At 42.3% G+C, this 19,723-nt stretch overlaps 1 protein-coding gene across 4 annotated transcripts in view; it reads left to right on the forward strand.

The window, feature by feature from the left end:
- The window catches only part of RNF213 (ring finger protein 213), a 120,450-nt gene that overhangs the window by 93,685 nt on the left and 7,042 nt on the right, over positions 1-19,723 (forward strand). For all 4 annotated transcript variants that reach the window (XM_040244773.1, XM_040244770.1, XM_040244771.1 and 1 more), the window contains 18 exons: positions 269-438; positions 524-623; positions 3,924-4,035; positions 4,630-4,843; positions 5,089-5,279; positions 6,233-6,355; positions 7,145-7,255; positions 8,178-8,417; positions 8,737-8,818; positions 9,642-9,676; positions 11,465-11,559; positions 13,535-13,694; positions 15,019-15,187; positions 16,622-16,713; positions 17,198-17,449; positions 18,602-18,734; positions 19,044-19,127; positions 19,534-19,714. In XM_040244773.1, coding sequence (XP_040100707.1) covers positions 269-438; positions 524-623; positions 3,924-4,035; positions 4,630-4,843; positions 5,089-5,279; positions 6,233-6,355; positions 7,145-7,255; positions 8,178-8,417; positions 8,737-8,818; positions 9,642-9,676; positions 11,465-11,559; positions 13,535-13,694; positions 15,019-15,187; positions 16,622-16,713; positions 17,198-17,449; positions 18,602-18,734; positions 19,044-19,127; positions 19,534-19,714 — 2,544 coding nt within the window. The remainder of the gene's footprint in view (positions 1-268; positions 439-523; positions 624-3,923; positions 4,036-4,629; positions 4,844-5,088; positions 5,280-6,232; positions 6,356-7,144; positions 7,256-8,177; positions 8,418-8,736; positions 8,819-9,641; positions 9,677-11,464; positions 11,560-13,534; positions 13,695-15,018; positions 15,188-16,621; positions 16,714-17,197; positions 17,450-18,601; positions 18,735-19,043; positions 19,128-19,533; positions 19,715-19,723) is intronic.

The following is a 19,723-nucleotide window of genomic DNA, read 5'->3' on the forward strand; positions in this document are numbered from 1 at the left end:
AGACAAGTCCAGTAGATGGGAGCTTTGAGAAACTCTTGGGATATAAGGCTATTACTAGATGGTCCAAATGATCAAAGTCTTTCTCAAAAGAGCCATGTGTATGTACTATCTGTTGCAGTTTTTGGAGACTGATTCTAATCAATATAAGGAGATACTTGCATATTTTAATTTTAAAAAAAAGCTATCCAAATCCCAGAGCACTCTGTAGGGAGGGATTCTGGAACACAATTTATCAGACTTTTAACCATGGTTTTTAACCATTCCCAAGGGAGGTCATTGAGAAACATGCCCGCTTCCGGCAGATGTGCAATAGTTTCTTCGTGGACCTGGTTTCTACCATGTGCTTCAAAGACAATTCTCCACCTCAGAAGGAAGTAGTCAAAGACCTGCTATCCTTACTCTTTGTAGAGAAGAAGCTCCTTCGAGAGGCTCCCCAACGTGAGTGGAGTTAAAAATTCAGTTCTTCATCTCACTTTTTATGTCTGATGTGAACAGTTATCTACCTTTCTCCTTCTGGTTTTAGGACGCCGTGAACACACAAAATCTCTTTCTCCTTTTGATGATGTCGTGGATAAGACCCCCGTGATCCGCTCAGTGGTACTGAAACTGCTTTTAAAATATAGGTGAGCACCACGAACATGGAGTTGCCTCGGAAACACCTTGACTTCTTTTTTTTTTTCTCCTCCTTTTTCTTTGCCACAAAGCATTCTTTGCAGAACTGGTAGCTAGCTCACTATCTGGGAAAGCTTCTTTAGCAAGAGACGCCCTGGTTCCTTTATCTGTATGCATTGTATCCTTGGCATATCACATGCTGGCTGTGAGTTCAGTATGGCCATAAGTACGTGTTTAGGAAGAAGACAGATTTGGGGGAAGGGGCCAGAGCACTGTGAGACATGTGGGTGCAGGAAGTCGGGAATCTTCCACAGCTGCAAAGTTTTGTGAGTTTTTGGACCGTAACTTAGAATCTCCACTCAGCCTCCTTGCTCTTGATGTTGTCTAAGTTTTGCTTCTGCTCTTAAGGTTCTCTGATTCTATAAATGAACAGGGAAGCCCATATGGCACCTCAGCTCAATGGGCTTGTTGAATTATGTTATTTTAAAAAATTCTTAGAAAGCTGATCTGTATTCAGAAGATTTCTTTTGGAATATACTGTTTTCTCAACCTGTGTCCTAACTTGAGAGAGTTCACCTTGATCAAGATGCTATAAGAAAAGTTCCAACAAACACAACTACTTCTAACTTAAATGTCCAAAATCTCTTAAGATAGAGACTAGATTTATGTTTAAAACAAGGATCCACTGCAGCCTTGTCTACAGACATTTTATTTTGGTGCCTGCCCCACCGGCCCCCCCCCCCCATTATTTATGAAATAGTATTTTCAAACAGGATTTTCAAATAAAATACTTTTAAAATACATTGCTTGCTATACCCGAAAATGGCTCTTAAGGCATATAGACAGACATGGTTGCCTTGAGATATGAAAAGAGCCTCTTGCTATTCTGTGATTTTCATTAATTTTGGGAAATTTGTGAAATCTGTATTCATGTGAATCTCCTTGCTTAGAGAAAAGGAAAAGTGTCATTGACATGTATATCTCTTGACATAAAGTATAGACACATTAATATGAGTACAAACTACACTCAAAGGTAAATGCTTTGTTCTGGAATATTTAGAGTAAAATTTACAGAACTGGTTTTGAAATAAAAATCTTGAGACATAAACACAGTTTAAAAATATGAATGGTCATTCCCTGGGTTGAAAACTACTTGCTTCTGTCATTGCTTTTTGTGGTTCATGTACTTTTGTATGTTAAGAATGAATCAGACTGGACTTACATACTTTATGGAAATGTAGGCACCTGCTGTCTGGGCAGACCCGTGCATGGGACAGTGTTGACCAAACTGCAAATAACACTAAGATGGCATGTGACTTTTTCAACTTGTTGGTGTTTGCACTGATGTTACTAAAGTGATGAGAGATAAAGCTGCTAGCATCTTAGTGTGAGAAAGACCCTGGTAGTGGCCATTATTTCTGGCCCCACCATGCACATGTAATTTTTAAAAATGCCAGTTTCATGTAATGTCCTTGAAGAAGCTATAAAAATTATTAATTCTACTAAATCCCCGCTCTTAAGGATATGACTGTTAATGTTGTATTATAATGAGAGGTACACACAAAGCCTCCAGCAGCACATCAAGGTACAAAGTTGTCTCAAGGAAAACCACTCCTGCAGTTTTTGAGTTATATCCTGATCTGGCTTTTTTTGTGAAATACCACTTGTACTTGAAAGAATGACTGACAAATGACACTCAAACCTGGGCGTTTTCTTGAAAAAAAGTGAGGTGGGCCTGTCACAAACTGAGGGTTTAGTTGCTGATTATAAAATTCAAGTTTATAAGCAGACATTTAAAGGTTTGGAGGAATTCCCTAGCAATCTAGTGGTCAGGACTGCACGCTTTCATTGCCGAAGATCCAGGTTCAATCCCTGGTCAGGTAATTAAGATCCTTCAAGTCTCAGCATGGCTAAATTAAAAAACAAAATAACATGTTGGAAAACTTGTATCCTCCACTGTGAGCCTGTCAGCTTTCTAATATGTACAAACTTTTTGATAACATGTGTGGTGATATTAATGAATGTGAGATTTTATAAAATATAGAATAAAATATGTCAACATTTGCAAAATATGCACAGCTCAGCGAACCAGTATTTATGAAGTAACTGATTCTTGATGTCACAGAATTGTGCATTGATCAACAAGAAATCTGTCTGATGTGCAAGGCAGATCATTTGATTTTAATGTAATTAACTATGAAAAGTGCATTGATAAGGTTTCAGATTGCACATTGAAACTAATCTTTAGAAATTATCATCTATCATTTTTGGTGTAGCATCAAAAGAGAGTATCCATATTTACCTGAAAAGACTACTAAAATATTTCTCCCTTTTCCAACTACATAAAGTGTGAGACCAGATTTTCCTCATATAATATAGTGAAACCAACTAGAAGCAGAAGCAGATTTGAGAATCCAGTGAACTTCTGTTAAGCTAGGCATTAAAAAGATTTATAGGATTGAAAAACAATGCCCTTCTTACTAATGAAATTTTGTTTTGGAAAAGATTTTAAAAAATATTATTTATGTTAATATGTGATTAGTATGGTTATTTTAAATGATGAATATTGATATATATTTTCAATTTTTCTTAGTTTTAATTTCTATTATTGTAAATATCGAAAGATATAACCAATAGAAGCAAAAGCTCTTTGTGGTTCTCATTAATTTTTGTCTGTTAAGGAGTCCTGGAGCCAAAAATTTGAGAACAGCTGATATAAAATTGTTATATAGTCACTATGTCATGTCTGACTCTTTTGCAATCCCATGGACTATAGCATGCCAGGCTCCTCTGTCCATGGGATTCTCCAGGCAAAAATACTGGAGTGGGTTGCCATTTCTTCCTCCAGGGGATCTTTCTGACCCAGGGAACAAACCCGTCTCCTGCATTAGCAGGCAGATTCTTTACCACTGAACCACGTGGGAAGCCCATCTGAAATATGGAATTTTATATTCCTCCAAGTTGGTGCTAAAATATTCTTCATATAATCATGTTATAAACTATATAAACACATCTATGTACATGAGAAAGTGGAAGTGTTAGTTGCTCAGTAGTGTCCGACACTTTGTGACCCCATGGACTGTAGTCTGCCAGGCTCCTCTGTCCATGGAATTCTCCAGGCAAGAATACTGAAGTGAGTTGCCATTCTGTTCTCCAGGGGATCTTCTCAGCTGTGTACGTATGTATATATATAATTATACAGGAAGCAGGAAATGAATAATAGGCAGATAGATACTTCATACCTTTGTTTTGACAAAATGGGTTTCCAGACCTTAGCTAACCAGGTATATATAATATTTCTCCTTTCCTAGCTTCTGTGATGTGAAAGAATATATTCAGACTTATTTGTCCGAGTTAGAAAAGAAACCATTCCTGGCTGAAGATAAAACCGAACTGTACCTGCTCTTTAGCAACTGCCTGGAGGTAAGCTGACTATCACCTCACTACATTTCTTTTGCAGGCTCTCAGAACCACATGGTTTATGCAATGGAATAGTATTTTTCTGAAGATTTTATGGAATATAATTTATGTGGTGACATTAACAGATGCTGTACTCCATTTAGGGGGAAAAATATTTCAGAAACATTACTTCTGTCCTCAGAAATTGCCTATATTGGCATTATGTCCATGTGCATGAGGGGAAAAAGGCATTGAAGAATATGCCACCAAAGTTCATGATGCCTCTCTGCAGGTTCTGAGGTTGTGAATACTTCTAATTTTTATTCTTTTCATATTGTTGTTTCTTCCAAAAATCTTACAGTGCATATGAAAAGTTAAATTAGGTTAAAAAATTTTTTTTTCATTATAGCTTTTATTCTTTTCCCTCCTTCTGGTCCCTAAAATAAAAAATAAAAAGAGCTGTTAGTTTTTCATGATTCAAAAAATATCCACTCAAACCCACAACACTGTTCTTTATCCTTATTACATTGTCCATGACCACACTGGTGAAATTTCAAAGACGGGGTCTTGTAAATAAAAAACAATAATATCCTTTCTTTCTGGTTCTATGTTCTCTAGGATTCAATACACGAGAAGAATAATGCTTTCTTCATAAGGGATGAATTGAAATACCTGCGAGAGGAAGGCCAATTCCTTACAACATATCAGCGAGTGGGATGCAGCCGATGGCCTGCTGGTGAGGCCTCAGTGGAACACCTGCAGGAGATGGCCCGCATCCGCCTCTGTCTTGACAAGGCATCTGAGATCCTCGCCGAGCTTCAGGATGGCTCAGGCAGGTCTTCTTCCCAACCTTTCTTGACCACAGGCTGGGAGCCCCCATGATGTAGAAATTCAGGAAGTGTGGGAAGCTGGTTCTCAGAATAATACTGGTTTGTACCATGGCCCCTTTCTTCTAGATTAGTTCTCTCAGTGTGAATTCCCAAAGGGTAGGCGCAGAGCTTTTACTAGCCTCTGTTCCAGACAGTTAACTAACAAGTACCCTCAGCCATCAATTGGCCTTTCTCATTGGCTCTGCAGAGATGGCGGAGGAGAAGCGTCGCTACCTGAAGCAGGTGGAGCGCTTCTGTGCCCGGGTCCAGAATGACTGGTATCAAGTGTACCTGGTGAGGAAGCTCACCAGCCAGCAGGGGATGGAATTTGTGCAGAGCCTCTCCAAAGAGGGCCATCCAGCCCACTGGGTGTTTCCTAAGGAAGTCATCGCACAGCAGGTGAGAAGGGCAGTCCAGCAGCCCCAGTGCTGTCTCAGCTCCCCTGTCCCATCCACCCCTGGAAGTGGGCTGCTGCTCCTCCATTCCTCCCTGACCTTCTCCCACATCCATCCCAGAAAATGCTTGCATCTGGTCTGGTCTGGTCTGGTCCTCTGTCTCTGGGTTTCAATTGACCCAGCTTGTTATCGCGGTTATCTGCCTAGGGGAAAGGTGTGTCTGTGTGTGTTTCTGGTTTGTTATCTATCTGCAAAGCATATGTAGGCATCACTTCTGATTGAGTTCAACACAGGAAAAGCAAAAGAATGATTCTGTGGCTTCAGCTTTTAGCAAATTAAAAGTCATTCATCCTGTAAAATAAGCCCTTTTTATCCTCAGCAGGCAAGACAGGAAAGGACTAAGGACGACAGAGTTGCAGTCATTTTGGCTTCAGGACTGCTCAGTTGTCCTTTCCTAGTGGAGAAGGAAATGGCAGCCCACTCCAGTGTTCTTGCCTGGAGAATCCCAGGGACGGGGGAGCCTGGTGGGCTTCCGTCTATGGGGTCGCACAGAGTTGAACACAACTGAAGCGACTTAGCAGCAGCAGTGCCCAGAAATGAATGAATTTTTATTGTCCTGGGTTTACAAAAATGGCATTAAAAATCCTGGCTTTTTTTTCCTCCCAACCGGAACTTAGGCCTGACACGTCAGTCCTTTGGTGCTCTGCTCTGAGTGCAGAGGGAAAGCAGCTACAGTATCACCTCCCTTAGGTTTCCACCCACTCTTCATCCAGTGAGGAGGAGGTGCTTCCCAAACAGCAGTGAGCTATTGTGCCTCAGTTTGTCTCAGAAACCTGGTTCAACTGCCCTTAAACCTTCAGTGATTGCCTGGTTCCTTTACCTATCAAGAAGGTTCTTTGCTCAATATTTCCCACACTGTACCCACCGTCGTTAACCCCTGTGTTCTTGGAGTTGCAGAGGGATCATCCAGGCCAGATGGACCGGTATCTGGTGCATGGGAATGACTACAAGGCTGTCCGGGATGCAGTGGGCAAAGCCATTCTGGAATCCAATCCCCTGGCTGTTGAGACTGCTCTGGAGGTAGGCCAGGCTGGCGGCTGCTCTGTGTACACAGTGTCCCCTCACAGCCTAAGTTTTGTCTTGTTAGGGTCAAATGAGGCAATGGAAGAAGCCCCACAGGGTGACATGCTGCCTTGGAAGTCCTATGTCCATGGCCTCGTGAGCTTCCCTGGCAACAGGGAAGTGGCAGTGGTTGATTGGGTTGCTGGGTTTGTGAGAGCCAACCAGCAGCTCCTTTCTGATTCATTTAGGTCCATTATTTTCTTTGAGACCCTGCTGAAAAGCCGCTTCCTCCAGGATTCCTCTGCTCTGAGATGCGATGGCACAGGAAGCAAAACCTCATAATTCCCATAGAGACATATGCATGTGTTTATTTTAATAGATGCAGGCTTTTAAAAATACAGTCTTTAAATTGTTACATTTTTATTTCCTTTCTGAGTCCTTATTTACCTTGGTGCTTTGCTGGAAAAAGAGGAAATAAATATCTTAGTTCAGCAAAAGTTCCCAAAAGGGACCAGGGAATTAGTCCGAAAGAGAACAGATAGTGATCTCTTTTACTTCTGCTGTAAGCTATTTAATAAATATACATTGCGTTTAATATGAGAATGTTTTTGAAGAGTTGTTTTCTAGAAGATGGTCCTGAGGTGCAGGGTTCCAGGTGCCTACGATATTGGGAAAGGCTCCCTCACCCTCTCCAAGGCTTTAGTACTGATCTCATTCTTTATTCACATATAAATCACATGAGATTCTGGCCCTGAGCTATAACTGTATAACTTTTAAAATTCTTACTTGATGTCCTTGCTTTTTCAGGCCTGTAGGAGCTCCACAACTCAGAAGGCTATCTACCTATTGTTAGCACTTTTTAGAGAGGTCACCACTTTGTACAGATCCCACAATGCAGACCTCCATCCTAAGCCACAGGTGAGTATCAGCCTCTAGGGCTGTGTTCATAGTCTCACAATTTGAACAGACTTTTTGAATAGAGGTAAAATTCACAAACACCGGGATTGCCCTGGTGGTCCCCTGGTTAAGATTCTGTGCTCCCAATGCAGGGGGCCCAGGTTTGATCTCTGGTCAGGGAAATAGATCCCACATATCACAACGAAGACTGGATGCAACCAAATAAATAAATATTTATTTAAAAAGAAAGTCATGTACACCAATCATGCCCATAATTTAAAAAGATCTTGAATGGGGGTTTTCAGCATTCTTATGAAGAGGAACTACTTTCTGTTTCACCCAAAGCTTTTACAGTAACAATTAAAACTAAAGTCCAAAAAATGATTTATGGACTTCCCTGGTGGTCCACTGGCTAAGACTCTGCACTCCCAATGCAGGGGGCCTGGGTTTAATCCCTGGTCGGGGAACTAGATCCCACATGCCACAACTAAAACCCACTGCAGCCAAATAAATTTAAAATAAATAAATAAAAATAAAGCTGTCTTAATAATGTTTTCCAAAACAGAATTATCAAAACTAGTGCTTGCATATGTGGTTTCTGTGTTTGTAGAGGAGAGTTCTCTGGATAATTCCCTTCTGGCAGTAGTCATTTAGCCATTCTAACGTTGATTTAAAAAAATTTTTAATGCAACTAACTTTATTTGTTTATTTATGGCTGCGCACTGTGTCTTGAGGGATCTCAGTTCCCCAACTAGGGATTGAACCTCGGATCCTCGGCGGTGAAAGTGATAGTCCTAACACTGGACCACCAGAGAATTCCTCTTAAGCAGATATTTGATAAGTTTTTGGTATCAAAAAGCATGACTAACATAAGAGAAAACCTTTGATTTTTCTCCTGCTATTCATATAATATTTTTATTTGATGTATTTTTTTTCCTGTCAGCAATGTGAGGCTATAAAGAAATTCATTGAGAAAAGCAAGACCTTGTCTCCTGATATCAGAGCTTTTGCAATGTCCCTTGTGAATAATGAACTACCCCTGCTGAGGACAGATCCTGGGGTCAGCAACCTGGAAGGGACAGTAATAGAAATGGCTGTTCACGCTGCAACCATCCTTCTCTGTGGACAAAGCCAAGTCTTAGGACCCCTGAAGAATTTGGCCTTCTTCCCACACCTCATGGTGGTAAGACTGGGATATGATTTCTTCTGCATTCACAGGGAAAACTTTAGAGACTCAGCCAGTAGCTCAGAAACCTGTTTCTCTTGTAGGTTCTCCATCTTCCTCTTTCTCACTTGATGCTTTAGTCTGCAGTGGTGGTGAAAACCTTGCCTTGCCCTTTGTTATTTCATAGAGAGCTGTTCTGTGTTCCTCATAGAGAGCTTTTGGGGTGGAGAAGAGAGAAAATCAAGGTCACGTTCTTACTCAAAGCCTCTTGCTGAGCAGTGACAGCCAATCGATGTGTCACTAAGCTAAAGCCAGCTCTGCTTTTTTGACTTTTCAGAATGCCTTTCTTCCAACGATGCCTGAAGACTTGCTGGCTCAAGCTAGGAATTGGCAGGGTCTGGAAGGAGTCAGGTGGTACAGTAAGTGCTGGCCTGTGGTGGAATCCCACTCCTGAGCTTTGAATAGCATCCTAAAACTACAAAAAACGTTGGTATAGAATGGGGCTACGTGGATTTGTGCCTGAAGGGTCCAAGGTGCCTGCCTCCTCCTGCCATGGGTGCGTTTGTAGAACATGAACAGTTTGCAGGAATTGGTACCTGCTGACTGTGGATGAACCAGATCATTCTTTTTCTTAGTCACAGGGAAAGGGTCCTTTCGGATGTACTTCTGTGTCCTGGAATATGCCCTTCGGGGGAGAAGGGGGCACTGGGAACCACATCAGAAACTCAGTCTAGAGCCAGCTCACAATACAACCAAGGTTTTGACCCAAAGATAGTTCTTTTAGAAATATAGAACTGAGGGAGGAAATAATATAACCCATGACCTGATGTAAATTTTTCCATTGTCTTGAGTAGATAATCTTTTAAAAGTAGTTTTAAAAGTTGGTATAAAACCTGCTCACAGCAAAAAGAGAAAATCAAAGAGAATAAATAGGAGGGTATAAAATACTATCCATTTTGACTCCAAAAATAACCCCTGGTATGAGCCTGTAATCTAGTTTCTCTTTGCTCTGTGAAATTAAACGCAGACACTATTTTTCACTGATACAAGTTGAGCTCCTGGTATGTGTCAAATATCTATTAGTAAACTAGCAGAGTTTAAGATTTCTGGTAACATGCTTGGAACATCAAGTCCACGTCATTATTTGGTTAGACCAGAAAGCAGGGAGTTAGGTTTGCCTTTTAATGGTGGGTCATTAGGCAAAGCCTCACCAGCCAACGTTGTGTCCTGTTCTTTCAACAGCATGTCCCAATGGTCACGTGTGCTCTGTAGGAGAGGTGAGTCTTGGTATTTGGGATAGGGTTTGGGGAGGTTCAAAATGTGTGTTCCTCCTCCAGGTCCGAGGAGGGGGCCCATGAGGGAGGAGGATAAGGAGAGACTGGATCTCTGGGGAGAACACAGACTCATTTTGACAGTGGTTCTATGGGGCTTCCCTCATCGCTCAGTGGGTAAAGAATTCACCTGCAATGCAGGAGACCCCGGTTCGATTCCTGGGTTGAGAAGCTATGCTGGAGAAGGGATAGGCTACCCTCTCCAGTATTCTTGGGCTTCCCTTGTGACTCAGCTGGTAAAGAATCTGCTTGCAATGCAGGAGACCTGGGTTTGATCCCTGGGTTGGGAAGATCCCCTGGAGAAGGGAAGGGCTACCCACTCCAGTATTCTGGCCTGGAGAATTCCATGGACTGTAGTCCATGGGGTTGCAAAGAGTCAGACATGACTGAGTGACTTTCACTTTCACTAGGTATTCTGACTAAACCTGCAAATGGTATGAAGGTTTTCCAGCCTGGGTTTCTTGACCTCAGCCCTGTGGACATAAGGCCTTATTGTGGGGCCGGCCTGGGCGTTCTTGCAGGTTTACAAGCATTCCTGGCCTCAACTCACAGGATGGCAGTAGTATCCTGTCTCGCCAGTGTGACAAATAAAACTGCCTCCAGATGTTGCTCAAGGTCCCCTGAAAGACAAAACTGCAGGGCTGGAACCATGCTGGCAGTCCTTCCTGGCCACTACAGTACAGAGCCAGTGACACAGGTCTTTATGTGATGCCGAGGTGTTGACTAGACTGTAGGCTGGATTACTAGACCAGCAAGGAGACAAGGTCTAGACACCGAAGGGTAGGAAAAGGAGATGCGTGGCTGGTAAGCCTGTGAGGGGAAGATGCGTGTATTGTTCATGTCTGAATCCCAGAGCATCTAGCCAGGGCCATTCATGGTGTCATCTATACCTGCTCAGAACAGGCTATTGAATTGAAACAGACAAATGTTATTTAATATAGTATATAAGCAACATGGAGGATAAACCGGATACATGCTTTGCACCTTATATTTCTGACTTTATTGTCCATGAAATGGGATTAAAATAGATTCTTCCTAAGACTGCTCCCAGTACTGAAATTGTGTGGTCCAGGAATCTGAGACTGGTTTGTTTTGTTACAGACTATTAGTGTTTTTACAGTAGCACACAATCTGATTTCAAAAAATGAACCTTTGGAAGTAGTAAGTCATATGGTGACATTGTTTAAAAATAAAAAAGTCTAAATGGCATTAAGGAGTGCCATTTAAGGAAAGCAGTTTGGAAGATACTGTAGTATTCCTGGTGTCAAATAATGAAGCATTAAACCCATAGGAGAATGAATGGAAAACAGTGATGAAGGTGAAAAAAAGATTGAATTTTGTATGTTTGTTTATAAAGTGACTGGGAATAAAACTTAATAGCTTCTATTTTGTAAAAAGTCTAAATTTGCCCACACACAACATAGTTGGCTGAAGAAGAAAATGGCAACCCACTCCGGTATTCTTGCCTGGAGAGTCCCCTGGACAGAGGAGCCTGGTGGGTATAGTCCACGGGGTCGCAAAGAGATGGACACCACTGAGCGACTGACACACACACATACACAACACAGTTGGCACGGAGCGCCTGCCCTGTCTCCCAGGGCTCCTGCAGCCCCGCCCGACACACACACACTGAAGGAAGCAATCCTCGTGGCGTCCACTACCTTCTGTGCCAAGAATGTGCCTGTACTTTGGGATTTGTCCAAACTGATAGGGTCACATTTGTGTTTCTCCTAGTGTGGCATGCCGATGGAACAGAGCCTTTGTGTTGACTGTCGTGCTCCAATTGGAGGGATTAATCACAAACCAAAGGAGGGATTTCGTGTTATCGTGTATGTAATTTTCTATTTCCTTTCTAAATAATCAAACCATGTGCTTTGCGGCTGTTTCTATTCCAGCTGATAAATCAATACTAAATATATTATCAATTACGATAGTACATTTGGATCTGGGTCATGTTGGATATCAACGCCAAGGTCTCTGTGGTCATTCAGTAGTGAGGCATTTGATCTGTCACTGGCTAACTGGGCTTTTAATGCAAAAATAGACCATACCTTAATACTTATTAATATTAATACTTTTTAATTCAAATATCTTCCAGTTGAACCTTGGTTACAACCCCTATAGAAATTGCTTGACATAAACAGGGTGACCAAATTCAGAAGGAAGTTTAAGTCTGTCACTTACAAACTCTTAGCTTACCTTTTCTTTTCTTTTTTTTTTTTTTTTTTTGAGAAAAACAGAGGAGACCTAGTCAATCTTATCAAATACTTCAGAATCCAGCTAAAAACCGGATCTCATAATCCCATACTTGCTCATTGGACAAGTATGGTTGTAAATGCTCCCTTAATAGGAGGTGTGACCTCTCTACATTGATCTTATAGTCTAGCTATTTTGGTGCTGTTACAGTTTAAAATATTCTAACCTGTTATCTCCATAAACTATTAGAATGTCCTAGAATCTCCAGTATCATTTCAGCTAAACATAGCCATCACACTGCACCTCCCATCTGGGTGTGATGCCAAATCCTTTGCAGAGATTGGATCCTAGTTTTTAATGTGGGAAAAGGAGGCCAGTGTGTATATACTTCCATGTTAATGTCAGCTACTCCAGACTCTGTCCTTTGCCTGCCTGCCACTCCCCCACTGATTCAGGGCAAGAAGCAGGTCCGGAGCACCATCCTGACATATGGCCCCAGGAATAGCACAAACAGCCAGTTTTGTTTTGATAATGATTTTATTTCATTGTTATTATTTATTTGCATTTATTTTTTGCAGCATTTATTCCTGTACCTTAAGTTTTTGTTCCTTCAGTTTCTTCTGGGATATCTTTTTCTTCTGTGCAACCTCCTCTTCTGGTTTAGGAACAGTCTGTTCTTTTTCAGAAAGGATCATCTCAGTGTGGCAGGGAGAGCTCATGGAGGGGTTGATGCAACCCTGAGCTCTGTAAGTCCTGTGCCGCATTTTGGGGTTTTGTTCACCGGGCTGTGCTCAATAAGCAAGATAATCTACATCTAAGTCCTTCAGTGCAGCATCACTTTCTGCATTTTTGAGCATGTGCAATAAAAATTCAGCACTGTTTTTGGGCCGCCGACCCTGCCTTCAGCCCGTGTTTCTCCTGTGCACACCGACCAGCTCCACCACTGTAACAATGGGATGGCACACACTGCTTCTGTAACGTGACATCCTCCAGATACTTGGTGGCTTTTCGGATATGCATCCCCTCAATGGCTGGAGCGGTTTCACCAATGTTCTTAAAGTGAATCTTGATTTGCATGATTTTGTGGGGTTTTCTGGGTCAAGTGAATGCTGAACCATTTTTAGAGGTCATCTCAGGGCTGCTTATCAGAAAAGCTTATTATTATTATTTTTTACTGAAGTTGATGTACAATACTATATGAGTTACAGGTGTACAGTATTGTAATTCACGATTTTAAAGGCTATATTCCATTTATAGTTATAAAATATTGGATATATTGCCTGTGTTGTACAATATATCCTTGTAGCTTATTTTATACATAATAGTTTGTACCTCAAACCCCCTACTATTATATTGCCCCTCTTTCCCCCAACTAGTCTCACAAACAGCCACTTTACACTGTTGTGGGCTTCTGGTTAGCCAGAAGGGCCTGTCTATAAAGAAAAAGACTCGGAAAAGTGGTCTTGGTTTATTACAATCAGTAACTTTCAGCATCATTTTCTTCAAAACCGTGACCCGGTCTCTCGGTCCTGAGAGTGAAGTGCGCCCCCAGAGCCAGAAGAAACGGTCTTCTTCAGCCTTCACCCTGTCATCTCTCGTCCTTTCCAGTGATACCACGGACAGAACTCAAACTGGCCATGTGCTGGGAAACCCACCACCCAGAGGTGTGCCCGTGGTATCTGACCGACAGATGTCCCCAGTGGCCTTCCTTCTCATCCGGCTACTCACTCATCTGGCTATGCTTCTGGGAGCCACCCAGAGTCCCCAGGTAGAGCATTGTACTGCCCATTGTACTAGTTTCTATGGTAGTTTTTTCATAGTGAATCCTTTGATCTAAAAAACCCTACCCGGTTCCTGGGAAGGCCCTGCAGGGTCCTGCTTGGTTTCACTGTGGCTAACCCTGTTCTACTCCAGTTCTCTGCTTTTGCCCCTTGAAACACAAGACTGCTTCCTGTGTTTGCATGCTGAGAGGTTTGTGTGTTGTGCCCTTACTGACATCAGAAGCAGAAACTATTTAGGAAGTAGGGGAAGATCTGAATGCAGAAGTACTTGGATAAGGGGAAAGACAGATCAATGAATTCATCTACTCCTTCCTTTCAGAGAGTATGAATGTATTGCTTCTCTGCTAACTAAGTGTCCTTTCCCAGTAGAAACAAGGAACTATTTTCTTACTCCTCTTGAAAGTTGCAATTTGTGGTTCCCAGGGTTCTCATGAATTAGTAATTGTATTGGCAATAGTAACAAATGAAGAATGCTTTACAATATAAAACAAATCTTACTAACCTACATTTGTGCATATAGGTCTAGATGAAACATGTTGAAGCCTGATACCAATTCTTTGACAATTAGATGGATATCAAATATTAGAATTACAATTTTATATAAAAATATTTTAAAAGATTTAATTAAAATAAAAATTGAAATAAAAAATTTAGTATTATTTAAACCATTTTAGTCTGAATTTTTGTCATTTTTCTAATTTGTACGTTGACTTTTAAATTTTAGTAAATCATGAAAAAAATTTAATAAATCATTTTTAGTAGTTGAAAAAAATAAAATTAAAAGACCTAGCCACCCCCTGTGGATTTTGAGTAAGTCATTGTTACCTAACGCAGAACATAATGTAAAATTAACATATCCTAATTTTTCCCACTGTGGCCTATGGTGGTAAGGGGAACTACTTGTCACATTATGTAGTCAGTTTTTACTGAATAGCTCTGTGTCTCCAGTCCACACTGGGAATGGAGAGGCTAAAATAACCGTGATTTTACCTGTGTCTTTGCTGTAACTCTGAGAAGGAAAGAAATAGCATGTTTCATTTTATCTAAGTTAATTAACCATGAGAGCAAAAAGTTTAGGTTTTTAAAGTTCTTTATTTCACATTGACAATATAGAAGGCAGTCGTTTTCAGACCACATTCATTTCTGCTCCTCAGTTTTCTGTCACCTCTACTGTTTGAATCACGCTGACATCCCTCCTAGAGACTGTCCTCTGGCTCGGAACTGGCTCTTCACCCCTCCTGACCTCTCCTGAATCGCCATCCCCTCCACAAACAAGACCTTGCTTGACGATTTGTCCCCTTGCCCCCACAGGATTTGATGAACATCATCCAACCTCCGGTGAGGGATCCTAAAGGGTTTCTGCAGCAGCACATCCAGAGAGACCTGGAGCAGCTGAAGAACACGCTGGGGAGGAGCGCGGACGAGACCGCCAGCGTGGTGCACCTTGTCCTGTGCCGCCTTCTCCGAGAGCAGGGCCACAGTGAGGAGCTGGGCATGGGGCCAGGGGCTGGGGCACAGCCAGGACAGGAAGCAGGGCACTCCTCGACCCCAGAAGGAGATGAGGGAGAAGCAGGAAGACAGGCACTTTCCAGAGAGTCGGAGAGGGAAGGATCTGCCTGGCCTTTCCATTGACCCCCTGCTGGTGCAAGTGTATTTGGGAGGCTTTAGTTTCAAAAGTCAGCCTTGGATGTAGTTCAGCCACTGCATGGGGAACACAGGGCATCCAAAAGAAGCAACGTGCATTAAAGAAACATCAAAGAGACTAATGTTTGATAAGCGCTTGGAACTTGGTCTCTTTCTATTGGAGATCTGTTTTGTTTTGTTTTATGGGGCGGGAGGAGCATCTTCTTTTCCTAAAATGATACTGCATTCTTGGTCTGACTCAATATGTATATGCACCCACAATTTGTTACATGTAAAAGTAGGCTAACAACTGTTAAGCTCGTTTTCTAGTTTAAAATTTAAAGTCCACGCAGAAAGAAAAGGTCTATAAGACAAGTTAGTAAGTGGGTTGTCTCTGAGTGGTGGAAGAACAGTTTTGTTTTCTTTTAGGTTATCTGCAAAAATCTTTTAAAATTACCACTCTAATGAAAATGTTATTTAAAAGAACAATAGCAATAAAAAGTTCTGCCATATGACAAGAAAAATCCATTCTCACTTCAAGAGCTTTTTTTGCCAGAAATCAGCATCTGTATAGGCTTCCCTGTGGCTCAGCTGGTAAAGAGTCCGCCTGCAATGCAGGAGACCTAGGTTCAATCCCTGGGTTGGGAAGATCTCCTGGAGAAGGGAAAGGCTGCCCATTCCAGTAGTCTGGCCTGGAGAATTCCATGGACTGTAGAGTCCATGGGATCGCAATGAGTCGGACACAACTGAGCGACTTTCACTCACTCAGCATCCGTGTATATTTTCCACTTAGCAAAATCTGATTTTAAGTTTCTCATTCTGGAGTGGTTTCACACTAGGTAAGCTCAGCAAGTATCACACTGACAAAGTGACCAAATTCTAGAAGCACACTGACAGTTTCTATGGCATTCTGCATCAAATGCACCCACAGGGTCCTGCCTCCATCTTCAAGCCGAGGTGGCAGCAGTTGAGACCTGTGGTACCACTAGTCACTGTTATTTTGCCCCTGGGCTTCTGATTTAAAGTATTGTCCTTTCAGTAATTTTGTTCAGAATGGCTTTAAGGTAACAATTACATGGGTTAGAGATTTTAGAGTTTGAAGTACCTTCACAAAGATCATGAGTTTGGTGGTAGCAGCCGGAAATATTTTTAAATGCTCAGGTTACTTTAGGAAAATATATCCACCCCTGCTCCCAAAAGGAGCATTATTTCAATTAAACATTTCTTCAGTGTTTTATGTAGAATGCTGTGGTTTTTGTTTCTTGGGTAACATACACATTTTTCTTTGTAGGGTCTTTAAATTTTGAAGCAAAACTGTCAACCAGAGAAGAGAGGAACAGGTGGGAAAAGCTTGTTGAGACTATTATTCTGCATGAACTAGAGGTAAGTGATGAGTAGCTATGGGCTACTTTCTCTGGGAAAGTGCGGGAAGGGGTTTCTGTGGCCTCTGCTGAGCCTTCAGTCTGTTGTCCCTTCTGCAAGTGTCCCTTGGAGAAAAAACCCTAGGCTAAGTCACAGATTTAGGTGTCCTCCATTTGGTCACCCCACCCTCCTGTTGCCCCCTCCCCCATCCTGTCCCCTCCTGAGGTGGGCTGGTATATCAAGCTGAGGAATTACTGGGAATCCAGAAAGTGTAGGCAGTCATTTTCTCTCCACTACTTTTTATAGCAGAATGTGCAAACGAGGCAGAGAAATAAACCCTGTCAGATAAGAATGTTACTGAGAGTAACTAAGCCCATTGGGAAATATAAATCAGCAAGTATTTAAAATAATGGTAATAAAATATAGATGTCTGAGACTTATTCTGTTTGAGGAGACAAAAACCTAGCATCTCACTTCCAGATCCCATGTCACTTTCCTCACCTAGCATCTAGATAAAACCCTCCTGGCAGTGAACGCTCAGATCAGCCAAGATGAGCGCATCAGCTCCAACCCTGTGGCCAAAATTGTGTATGGTGACCCAGTGACCTTCCTGCCCCACCTGCCCAAGAATAGCATGGTTCACTGCTCTAAGATGTGGAGCTGCAGGAGAAGGATCACCACTGAGTACCTCCAGCACATCGTGGAGCAAAAGAACGGCAAAGAATCAGTGCCCATCCTCTGGAAGTTTCTGCAGAAGGTGAGGCTGCTTCGCTGTGACCGCGACTTACATATCCCCTGGAGATGTGAAGGCCCTGCTCTCATTTAGTCTGATCAGTCCTGAGGGTGGCACAGCCATTAAACTACTTTGATTTTTGAATAAAATGTCTCTGGCAGAAGACTCAGGGATAGAGATCTCCAAACACATCCATTTGTACGAGTCATTTGAAGCATAAAGTCACAGGTGAAATATATACATGCGTTGGAATTCGTAGGAATCTGTAAAGTACTTGGCCAGGAGGGTTTCTCCCAATCCCTCAGCAAGAAAGAATAGAATAAAATCTTTCCTTTATCTGTTCAACTTCATCCCCCCAGTGCCTGAAGCAGTTAGTCACCAATGAGTGTCTATTGAATGAAAAAACTTTAGTTGAGAATGCATAACTGAAACCAAACAAAAAGTCTTCCCCTAAACCATTCAGAGGGAGGGTGGTGATAGGATTGGAGGGGAGCAGAGCTGTAACATGTGCATCATACCTTTCAGAGCCAGAATTACACTCTCTTCCTAACTTTAATCCATTTGAATTTTTATTTTCTAAAACATTTTCTAATCATTCCCTCCATGCACCAGTATTTGCAGTCTAGGAAGAAGTAAGATGATGCAGAAATTTTGGTGGGTCAGTTAATGAAAGTGGATTCCCGGTGGGAAGGCCATCGTAATAACACTGTGATCTGTCACTGGTATGCTCAGGCAGGTCTATTACACTGAAGAAGCTAAGGTCCTAGGTCTTCAGAATGACACTGGATTATCTCTAAGCATCATTGCCTACATGCTTCGTCTTCTTGCTCTCAGCAGTGCCTCTCCATACCCAGCCCACCACATGGGCCCAAGAGGCTGTTTTCTTTCATCAGCTTCTGGCCAAACACATTTGCTGTGTCGGCCCTACAGTTTTGCTTCTCGACCCTTAGAGCGTAAAACACTGGCCAACACATTGTAAGCGGTCACTAAGTACTTGCTGAAGGAAGTGAAGGGTACTTGCCTTTCACCATTCTCAAGCACTATGTGTTATGTAGAATGGCACATTGACCATATTAAACTACAAATACATGGCCTGAGCCAGCCCCAAAGTCTTATTTCCCAGGAACATTATCTAGGTACAATAAAAAGTGTTCCTGGTGGTCTTCCCTTCTCTAGGAGGCAGAGCTGAGACTGGTGAAATTCTTGCCCGAGATTTTGGCCCTGCAAAGGAATCTAGTGAAACGATTCCAGAATGTTTCAGAAGCTGAATATAGATCCATCCGAAGTTTCATTAGCAGTCACGATTCAGGTAAGGCTCTGCTCCCACAGAGCATCAGGACCACCAGTTCAGGGCTAATGTGTGTTCTGTACCCTAAGCCTGTAGCATGAAGCAGTGGGTTCTGTGAATGCCTGGGACACATTGGAGGCTCTTGCTGTAGCAGTCCAGAATCTCCCTCTCTCTCTCTGGTTCCTCAAACTCAGCTTTAGTTTAAACAACATCTAGAGTGTGTTAGTGATGATATGAAGATGGGGGTCAAAGAGCAAGTAATTCTGTTGGTTTGACCTAGATGGGAGTAGGTGTTATCTTGGAGTTCTTAAAAAATGTTTTGTTTGCTAGATGGGCTGAAGAAGTTAGCCTACAGTAGAATCACTATCTTTCTGTCAACATGGAACAAGCTGAGGCGATCGCTGGAGACCAATGGTAAGTGAAATCCCCTTTAATACTAAACATTACAGGAGCACCTCTCTGAAGGCCTGTTCTCTCCAGCCTAACTCTGCCTGTTCTGTGTGCGCAGCACCATGCTGTGTGTCTCTAATGCTGGATCTGTGGACTCTTGGTGAGGGTGTCTGAGATGAGCACATAACATTTCAGAAAGAGCAACCCCTCAGTCCTCTTCAGTCTATAAATTCGGTATCAAAAAGGAGCTGAGACTATTTGAAACTTGTCAGCACATAAAAGAGACATGGGAGACAGAAGCACTCTTGGTTCCCAGCTCTGTTCTGTTGAGGGGGCTTCTGCGTTGCCTGCCTTCCCACCATGGTGGGCTCCCAGTCCTGAGGCTATGAAAGAAACAGCAGGGAGGTCACTGCCCCTCTGTCGTTTAAAGGTGAGATCAAGCTCCCTAAAGACTACTGCAGCTCCGACCTGGATCTGGACACTGACTTGGAAGTCATCCTACCTCGCCGCCAGGGCCGGGGCCTCTGCTCCACTGCCTTAGTCAGCTACTTGATTAACTTGCACAATGAAATTGTCTATGCGGTAGAGAAGTTCTCCAAAGAAGACAACAGGTAAGCACG

Source organism: Oryx dammah, unplaced genomic scaffold (assembly GCF_014754425.2).
Source record: "Oryx dammah isolate SB20612 unplaced genomic scaffold, SCBI_Odam_1.1 HiC_scaffold_8, whole genome shotgun sequence".
NCBI classification, from domain to species: Eukaryota; Metazoa; Chordata; class Mammalia; order Artiodactyla; family Bovidae; genus Oryx; species Oryx dammah.